This window comes from Populus alba, chromosome 15 (genome assembly GCF_005239225.2).
Source record: "Populus alba chromosome 15, ASM523922v2, whole genome shotgun sequence".
NCBI classification, from domain to species: domain Eukaryota; kingdom Viridiplantae; phylum Streptophyta; class Magnoliopsida; order Malpighiales; family Salicaceae; genus Populus; species Populus alba.
This window is the reverse complement of record NC_133298.1, coordinates 11,835,919-11,845,488: the sequence shown is the minus strand read 5'-3', so window position 1 is coordinate 11,845,488 and position 9,570 is coordinate 11,835,919. Positions and strand designations below refer to the sequence as shown.

The window sequence follows — 9,570 nt, the reverse complement described above, 5'->3', positions numbered from 1 at the left end:
TTCTTAGAAAAGCGTGGAGTTTTCTAAGAATTTTAAAGATGGGCCGGTCACTCGTTTTTAGACCATTTCTTAGAAAAGCGTGGAGTTTTCTAAGAATTTTAAAAAGGGGCTGGTTACCTGATATTGAAACCGTTTCTTAGAAAAGCGTGGAGTTTTCTACGAATTTTAAGATAGGCCGGTCACCCAATATTGAGACCATTTTTTTTAGAAAAGCACGGAGTTTTTCTAAGAATTTTAAGATTGGGCAGATCACCCATTATTGAGATCATTTCTTAGCAAAAGCATGGAGTGTTTTTCTAGAAATTTTAAGATAGGCAGATCACCTCATAGGAGAACATTGTTTAAGAAAATCACTGAGTTTTAGCTTGATCAGGCAAATTTATCTTTTCAAAACTTACTACGCAAAGCACTTGACAAGTTTTTGCTTCGTAAGCATTGTAAAGAGGGGGCATCTGTTGTTACCCAATTTCGGACCCCCACGTGCTGGAGAGGGTATATACCTCTCTTGAACAGAGTATAGGAGTTTAGCTCATGTTCGCTAAAAAAATTTTGACGTACACCTTTAATAGGTCCTAGGGATCATTGTTCTTAGTTCAAACTCTCAGTCATATCAGGATTCTCGGCATTCGTCAGTTTTTGAGTTAGACCTGGAGATCCTTTTTGACCAACCACATTACTGTCAGTTCCTGTTCTGTAAAAAGATTTTATCTGACTTCGACTGCTTCATCAAAGTTGTAGTCCTAGATGCATAGAATAATTTGAGCTTTTGAATCACTTGATTCCGATATTAGAGGCTCAATATGTTCCCGTTTGAATATCTAACGTGAAGGTAGAGAATTCTGCCGCGGGAAGGATATTGACCCAAGTATGCACTAAAAAAAAAACTCTATTGTTGGCCTAGTTTTTGTGATTTTTGTTCTTAGTTCATACTCTCAGTCATATCAGGATTCTTGGTATTCGTCAGTTTTGAGTTTAGACCTGGAGATCCCTTTTTGACCAACCACATTACTGCTAGATTCTGTTCTGTAAAAAGATTTTATCTGACTTCGACTCCTTCATCAAAGTTGTAGTCCTAGATGCATAGAATAATTTTGGGTTTTGAATCACTTGATTCCGATATCAGACGCTCAAGATGTTCCCGTTTGAATATCTAACGTGAAGGTAGAGAATTCTGCCGCGAGAAGGATATTGACCCGAGTCTGCACTAACAAAACTCTATTTTTGGCCTAGTTTTTGTGATTTTTGTTCTTAGTTCAAACTCTCAGTCATATCAGGATTCTCAGCATTCGTCAGTTTTTGAGTTAGACCTGGAGATCCCTTTTGACCAACCACATTACTGTCAGTTCCTGTTCTGTAAAAAGATTTTATCTGACTTCGACTCCTTCATCAAAGTTGTAGTCCTAGATGCATAGAATAATTTTGGGTTTTGAATCACTTGATTCCGATATCAGAAGCTCAAGATATTCCCATTTGAATATCTAACGTGAAGGCAGAAAATTCTGCCGCGGGAAGGATAGAGCCCAAGTTCGCGGGGCTGATTCGAAGGATTTTTTTTGGACCAAGGACTGAATCAAAAATTGTTAAAATGAGGGATTTAATTGAAGAGGGATATTGAAAGCTGGAGAGGGGGCTGGATCATCATAAATGACATGATTTTTCCCACACCGAAATAAGGAAAATGAGACTTTGCAGCTGCACCCTCCATCTAATTTCTTTCCTTTTTTCGCTGTCATCATGCCTGAATTTCGGAGCTGCAACCACGTTTTTTTCTTGCCTCATTTCAAATGGAGCAGCTGGTCCTATGGAAGGAAAGAAAACAGCCACACCCTCCTCTAAAACTAGAAAGAAATCAGACGTAAAGAACCAACATAAAGTCAGAATATTGCAGCTTCCTTTTGCGTTTTTTTACTGCAAATCAGTAGGGATTTACGTCCTAGGATTAATGCATTGAATCCTTCTTATTTGGAGACATTTTAGACTATATATAAGCCCCTCTAATGACCTAACGGGAGCAAAAAAAAAAAAGGAGAGAGCAAAAACATAGCCGAAAGAGGGCAGAAACATAAAAGAAAAAAACGCAAGAGAGGCAGAGTAAAAAAACGCAGAATAAAGGGAGTTTCTTGTTTTGCGTTCTGGTAGCATCGTGAGGGAAGAAAAGAAGAAAAGACAAGACGGAGAGGGAGCTTTGCTACTAAAGCTGGACAACAACGTTTTGCTTGGTTTTATTTCATCCTCTGCAGAAAAGAAAATAGTGAGACCTGCAGGTAAGTCTTAACTTTCTTCTCCTTTGCTGCCTTTAAATCTGTTTGCACCTTTTTCTTTTCTCTTTGCTTTGCTTTGCACATTCGGTTTTTTTTTTTACTATGTACACAATGAACACTTGCCTTGTTTTGTTCCTGCCGTGGCTTTGAGTTTTTGATGAGTGACTATGTTAAGAGGGCTGGCTTTTGGTGTTCCGTTTTTTTTCTTTCTTTAGCTGTTTCAGATTTAAGGAACCGGGGAAGGGGGCTGTTGTTTCTTCATCATCAGCTCCTTTCTCTGTTCGGTTTTTTTTTTCCTGCTTCTTGAGAGATTAGCCGGTCATGGTTTTGTTTTTTTCCTATATACGAATAAAGCATGCTTTCCCAGTTTCTGTTTTGTTTCTCTCTGTTGGCGTGGTGAAATGAATAAGGCAGTTCGTTTTTAAGGTGAGGAAATAATGGGGTTTGTGAGGCACGGACATAGGGGTTAGATTTCAAAATTTCAGTTCTAAAACTATGGCTCCCTCATACATACGGGTTTATTCCTTTCCAGTTACAAAAATTTAAGTTGATTTGGCTTTGATTGGGTTTTTGTTACGAATTGTTTCAAGCTTCTTGTAATGCTTATAATATGTATGATGGCTTGCTATTTTTCCATTTTGATGTTTACGTCTAATTGTGATGTTTGCGTTTCGACAAAAATATAAAAAATGTTTTTCTTGTGTGTTGCATACGGCCAATACCCTAACATGTTTTGAATTCTTTTTTTATGTATGTATAAAAAAAATATTTGAAGTTTCAACAAAGGTGTTTTCGCATGGATTTCGTAAACACAACAAAAAAATTATTTTCTTGCATTTCTGGATTTTACAACATGTTTGTAAAACTCCAAAGGGTATTGGCCAATATTTCAAAAAAATATAAAAATCCTATTTTGGGGGGGAATTAATCTATTATTCACCGCTAATGTTTGGATAAAGAAATCCTTAAAGGACGAATATCCAAAATATTATTAGGAGTAATAAATCTGCACACATTCGTGAAAGAAGCCTTGATTATAATCGAAAACATTTCAAAAAATTTCTTACTCCACGGTTTACGAGCCGTGAGAGTATAAAATATAAAAAAATATAGGTTTTTTTTTGTAGTGCCCTAGATTTCTAAATTTTTTTTCTCATTTCCTTGCGATTTACGAGTCGCAAACTCTTGAAATACTAAAGGGAAAAATGAGCTTTCAAAGCACATGGAATCTCCTTGGATTTCTATCCAAATAAATTTTATTTGAATCAAACCTAGGAAAATTGATGGGATTAGAAAAACACCAACACCATAGCAATTATAGAGCAAACCAAACATCAAGCAGCTTACCTTAGGTAGGGCGTACTAGGGGTGCTAATACCTTCCCTTTACGCAACCAGTCCCTTGCTTTAGAATCTCTGAAAGACCAGTTAGGGTTCCTAGTGATCAAAATACTAGGTGGCGACTCCTTCACAAAAATACAAAAGACCCTGAAATCAATCGAAAGTCGCCACGACGCCGCGCTCCGCCGCGAGGGTGCGACAATATTTATGAGTTATTTTTGGCCTCCTCGTGGCTTGGGGATGACCTTTACTAGTTGGGTTGATGACTAATCACTAGTTGCTAGCTATTCTATTGTTCTTTTAACAAATTAATCCCACTAGACATGATAATTTGTTGATTTGTCAGTTACTAATTTGTTGATCAATCATTGATTCTTCAATCAATAAACTATATATTATTTGGTTTTTCCTTCCAACAAGAAGAAATATAATTAAGAACTTAATTTTAAGCAGAGACAAGTAGTAGCTTTATGACTTTAACAAGTAAATAGAAAGAAAGGTGAGAGTAATGTCAAAAGCAATAAAATAAATAAAAACGCAAAGAAATAAAGCAATAAAAGTTTTTTTAAAAAAAACAAAATTGTAAAGAGATATAAATAAAAAACCGATAAATAAACAAAAGCTTGTAAATTGCATAAAGTTTGTGAATAAATTGTAGGTACGGAGTTGGTCATGATCTCCATCTATTGGATAATCTCTTTATAAGGTTATATAGATAAAATTGCATATAAAACTAAAATTTAAATCCAATATAAGTTGGATGTGGCAAATAAGGACTTTACAATGTGAATGCTAATACAATTGATACTTATTTTTTATTTGTGTGTTAATACAATATCTCCTACAATAACACAATAATTAGTTATTTTAGCCAAGAAGGGGCGACCATAACTATTTATCTTAGAAAAACCTTTTAATTATATACTTTTGTGTACTATTAATGTGTGTGTGTGAATGGTAAGTGGACAATTAAATTTAATTATTTATTTTTCTTAAAAAAAACATATAATTTAGAAAATCTTAAACTGTGAAAGAGTCAAAATGTTAAAAAACATTTAACAAAACAATTAGAAAATAATGGACCATAACTTTTTTAACCTTTTCTAAGAATTAAACAAATATAATTAATATCAGTCAAGAATGATTTGTGGTATGTTTTTGAGAAATAAAATTTTTCAAAAAATCTCAACAATTAAGATTTTTCAAAACATTAAAGGAAAAAAAATAAAAATTACAAGTTTCAAAAGTAAAAGAAAATATCAAACTTTCTCAACAATTATTTTAATTTTTCAATAAAAGTTTATAGGAATTTAAAAAGCATAAACATCATGGGAAATTTAATTTGTGGTCGTTTTTTAATTTCCCCCATAAACATCATGGGAAATTTTGATTTCGAAGAGAAATTATTTTGTTTTGTTTCTTAAGCATATTTGACAAATGGTAGTCAACTTACAACTTAGTGTAATTTTGCCTGATTTAGGCAGTCGGTGAAGTTATAATAGAGAACCCATAAAAGGATAAAAGTCACATAATTTACCGATCGGAGAAAGTGCGACCGGCCACCCCTTCAAATCCCACAACCTTTCTTTGAGGACGGATGGAGTCTTTCCAAATTGCAAGTTTTTAATATGTCTAACTAAGGGGCTGTTTGGGATTAATTAATTTAAAACAATGAAAAAAATAAAATAAAATAAAAAATTTAAATTTTTTTTAAATACTTTCAAAATACAAAAATAAAGGAGTTTTTATACTGAAAGGAGGAATATACAGCTTCTCTCTCCTTTTTTTTTTTTTTTTTTTTGGTTTTAATGCACACGCTCGTATTCATGGTAAAAACTAAAAGCAATGGGAATAAGATCTCCAACCTAGAAAAGATTTCCCCATTTGTAATAAACCATATTTTCAATCCTCACGTGGGGGCCAGAGAGATGAGCAGCCGAGAAGAGGACAAGCAAGCAAGAATAATTCATGGGCCAAAGCTGTCTGGTAATACCATATAATAAGTCATAGATTAATTATAAGTGGGGAACCATCAAAATCATGCTTTCGAGTATGGGGACATGGGGTGCCCAAACCTTCTGGATTTGAACTCTTCAAGTTCTTTTTGTTTCTTTAACCTCCAAAGCATGGAGGACCCCATCTACGGGCTACTCAATTATCACTGCAAATTAACCACATTTGTTTCCTTGTTTTTATCTAGGGCTAGCAGTGACACACAGGTTGTTCTAGCTGTAACCAGATGTTCTTCATCTTACGGTCATCAAATCCACGAGTGCCCAAGGAGCGCAGCATGTGCTCCTTGCAAAACGAGACCCTTTTTCTTTCATGTATTGTCCTGATAGGTATGGTATGGTTTTGCCTGGTAGAATTGCTCGGCCATATATATAATTTTAGTAAAAAGGGATGGAAAAGCGGCCTCAGATGGTCACTTTGTTGAATTTTACTTGATTTGCATTACAATGATCATTAAAGAAGCAGGAGTCAAATCGTTAATGATGAAGCTATGAAGACTATACGATCATGGCAAGGAGTAATTTTACATGGCAGTAAATAAAAGATATCATGTGTCTCTCACAATGAATATGCTGTACAGCAAGAGTATAAACTGAACCCACCCCGGTAAGGAGGACAGGTTTCCTTACCAAACCCATGAAAGCTCAGTAAATACACCATGACCTTTCAAAGGGTCATTCCAATCTTACGAAATTCATTTTCAGAAATGAATTAATGCAGAAGTAAATTCTGGAAGTTATCTGTCTGATCACTATTATTTTATACAAAGCAGTACTTTCCAGGGAAAAAAGAAATTGAAGCATTAATGCAAGGGAGTGACCATTCAAATTGAGCCCAAAGATTTCGTTAACTTCCCAGAAGAAATATTAATGGATCTCCTTGAGTTTCTACCAATCTAGTCCGATATTGTTTCATTAGATATCACTTGTAACAAGCTGAAAAACATAAATATTCCATTGACGCGGGGAGAGATACAAGTTACTGATACCAAATTGTTTAACTCATAAGAAATGTGTCTATCGAGGAGCTAATAACTGGACTTTTTACATAGATATGCACGCAGTACCTCTCATACCAAAGACATAATCCTGCTTTGCGTAGGGGACAGGCGCCAGCATATTGGAGGACAGGATTGTAGAAGCAGAAAGCTATTTTGACAAGTTCCTCTCGTGTAACTTTATCTAAAACCTAACTCACAGTTGGCTTGTTTGCAATTTTTACACAGGTAAAAAGCCTGCTCATTTTTTAATGACAGGACAAAATTATAATGGAGTGAGAGTTAAATGAGCTGGTAGTGAAGACTGAAGAGGTACTCCTCTAGCTATTTAGCTTTTAAAACATTGAGTCTTATATATATATATATATATATATATATATATATATATATATATTCTCTCTAGTTTTGTGGACTGAGCCAATCTGCCCTTTGCATTTAAAGCATCCTTTTTTATTAATGACAAACGCAGAGGAGTAAAGATGGATTGTATCTTCACTTGTGCAACCCAATGACCAAGTGAACAACTCTTGTCCTTTCAAATTCAAGAAACTTTGATATTTATGCCTTTTGTAAAGATGCATTTCACTTTCCTTGACAGCTTCTAGCTGTCTTCAGCTGATTCAAGTCAGAGAATTAATGGATTGTATTTAGATTTCCAGGTGGTAATATTTATCCTAGCCATTAAAGAAAAGTGGATTTGTGTAGCTTTCAAAATATATATGAGAAGAGTATATCTGTTCTCTGTATTGAAAAACAGTTCTTGGTCAGAGAGATAAAAGGCTTGAGTGGCTTTTTCAGGTGTCTACATACACAGGTCCTCAAGTTCCTATATAAGAACACACGATTCTCCTGTCTGTTAATTCTCACCAAGCCTAAACCCTTCACAAACATCCTGTTCTTCAACTTCTTGCTCGCAGTAATGGAGTCTTCCCAAATCTTTGTCGCGGAAGAGTGTCACAGTAGTGAATCTGGGTGGACCATGTATCTTGGCTCCCCAACACAGGATGATGGTGGTGGTGACGACGATGAGCACAGTGACGATGGAGATAGTTCTGATGGTGGTGGAAGTGACAATAAAAGTTACAACGATGACAGTGATGATTCTATGGCTTCTGATGCTTCTTCTGGCCCAAGCCATCATGGCATAGCTCATTTGAAGCAGGAAGAAGACAAGCATGTTGGCAAGTATCAAATGGAGATGAAAGCTAACAAACCAAAGGAAAACAAAAAAGCTGAAAGTGGGAGAAAGGAAGAGAAAGAGGCAATGGCGTTTATGGAAAAAAGAGCTAATAATGCTTCAGCTCAAAGTGGTTCCAAGGTAAGGAAAACCTTTTTGATGAGCAAAAGGAAATAGCTTGCTAGCTAGCTAGATATGTGTTGGTTCTCTTTTGGTTGATTTTGCAGGATGGCAGCATGCATGGGCTCAAAATGTAGATCAGTGAGAAAAAACAAATACATCTGATGAACTCCTACTTATGATTATGTTATGTGTTCTGAATCTTTCGGTGTAAGAGTACTTGATCATTCAAGAAATATGATATATTAACTAGCTTATTCTACTGCTACAGACATGATTGTGTATGTGCTTTGCATGATCTGCTGTACCAGTGATGCTCATGCTACTGCATTTTGCTGGTAAATATTGATGCCATACCAGTGATTGATATATTAGGATGTGCTTTTGGTTATTAAAGTTTGGTGGGTGTGTTTTGCTGTCCATACACGTAAATTATATCATCACCAGATAACTTAGATATTCTGTAGATGATCATATATATTCTATGATTCTCAAGTAGTCAAGTTTTAAAATCAATAAAAGGGAATTAAATCAACTAATTAATCTCAAAACCAATTAAGAGGAAAGGAAAATAATCCCAGATGCTTCAAGATACCCTCAGAGAAGTGAAAGAAACAAGCCAAATTTTGCCTTAGATAAAGGAGAGCTTGCAAGTAGTAACCATGTGATGTCAGGCCTCCAAGGCTACCATTCTAACGAAAGTTCAAGCTGGGAAAATGAATTAATCTGTACTGTCGAAGTCAGATTGCGAGCGTACGAGTGTTCTTTAGGGTAGAGATTGGTTACTCTCTCGATATACAAGAAATAGAAACAATGAAAATATAGATAGAAAACAGAAAAAGAGAAAGAGACAAAACTATATTTGATAGTGGTGATATAGATGATAAAATGATTGTTTTTATATCTTATTTGGTTATTATGGATAAAATAAAATAAAAATATAAAAAAAATCTATTTTATACTAAATATATATTGTTGTTAAACTTTTATATTTTAAAAAAAAGTTAGATTTTTTTTTTGTATTTTAGTTTATATTAAATGGTGAAATTAATAATATTTTAATAACTATAGTTATATAATTAGAATAAACTTGACAGGTTGGACTAGTCTAAGTTTTAGAAAATATATATAAGAAGGATTGACTTAATCTGACCCAAACAAAAAAATAAGTTAACCTGAAATAAAACTTGGGTCAAGAACCTGTTGATTATATATATATATATGATCAAAACAATGTTGCTTAGGTTTTTAAAAGAAATTTTGAATCATTTGACCCTCCCGATCAATGACCTGATCCTTTTCTTATATTGACTCCCGAGTCGGGTCTTAAAACTATAATAATAATAATAATTTTTTATTCATACGTTGACTCAGGTCAAAAGGTGTTTACCCTCCCGACCTGTGACCTAGACCTTGCCCCGTCGATCCCTGAGTCGAGTTTTAAAATTATGATAATAATAACTTTTATCTTTAAATTGACTCAGGTCAACCCGAGTTGATCTTCTTGATTCGTGATCCTGATCTTGCCCTAGGTTGACCCCCGAATCAAGTTTTAAAACTATGACAGTAACCATTTTTATTTTATGTTGACTCTAGTCAACTCAGGTTAACCCTCTTGACATGTGACCTCTTACACATGGTCGATCCCTGAGTCGGGTTTTA

At 34.8% G+C, this 9,570-nt stretch overlaps 1 protein-coding gene across 1 annotated transcript; it reads left to right on the top strand.

The window, feature by feature from the left end:
- Window positions 1-7,134: 7,134 nt before the first annotated feature.
- LOC118032772 (uncharacterized) lies at window positions 7,135-8,264 on the top strand. Its single transcript, XM_073404740.1, has one exon. It carries the CDS (start codon window positions 7,531-7,533, stop codon window positions 7,963-7,965), a length of 435 nt encoding a protein of 144 aa, XP_073260841.1. The 5' UTR covers window positions 7,135-7,530; the 3' UTR covers window positions 7,966-8,264.
- Window positions 8,265-9,570: the final 1,306 nt, after the last annotated feature.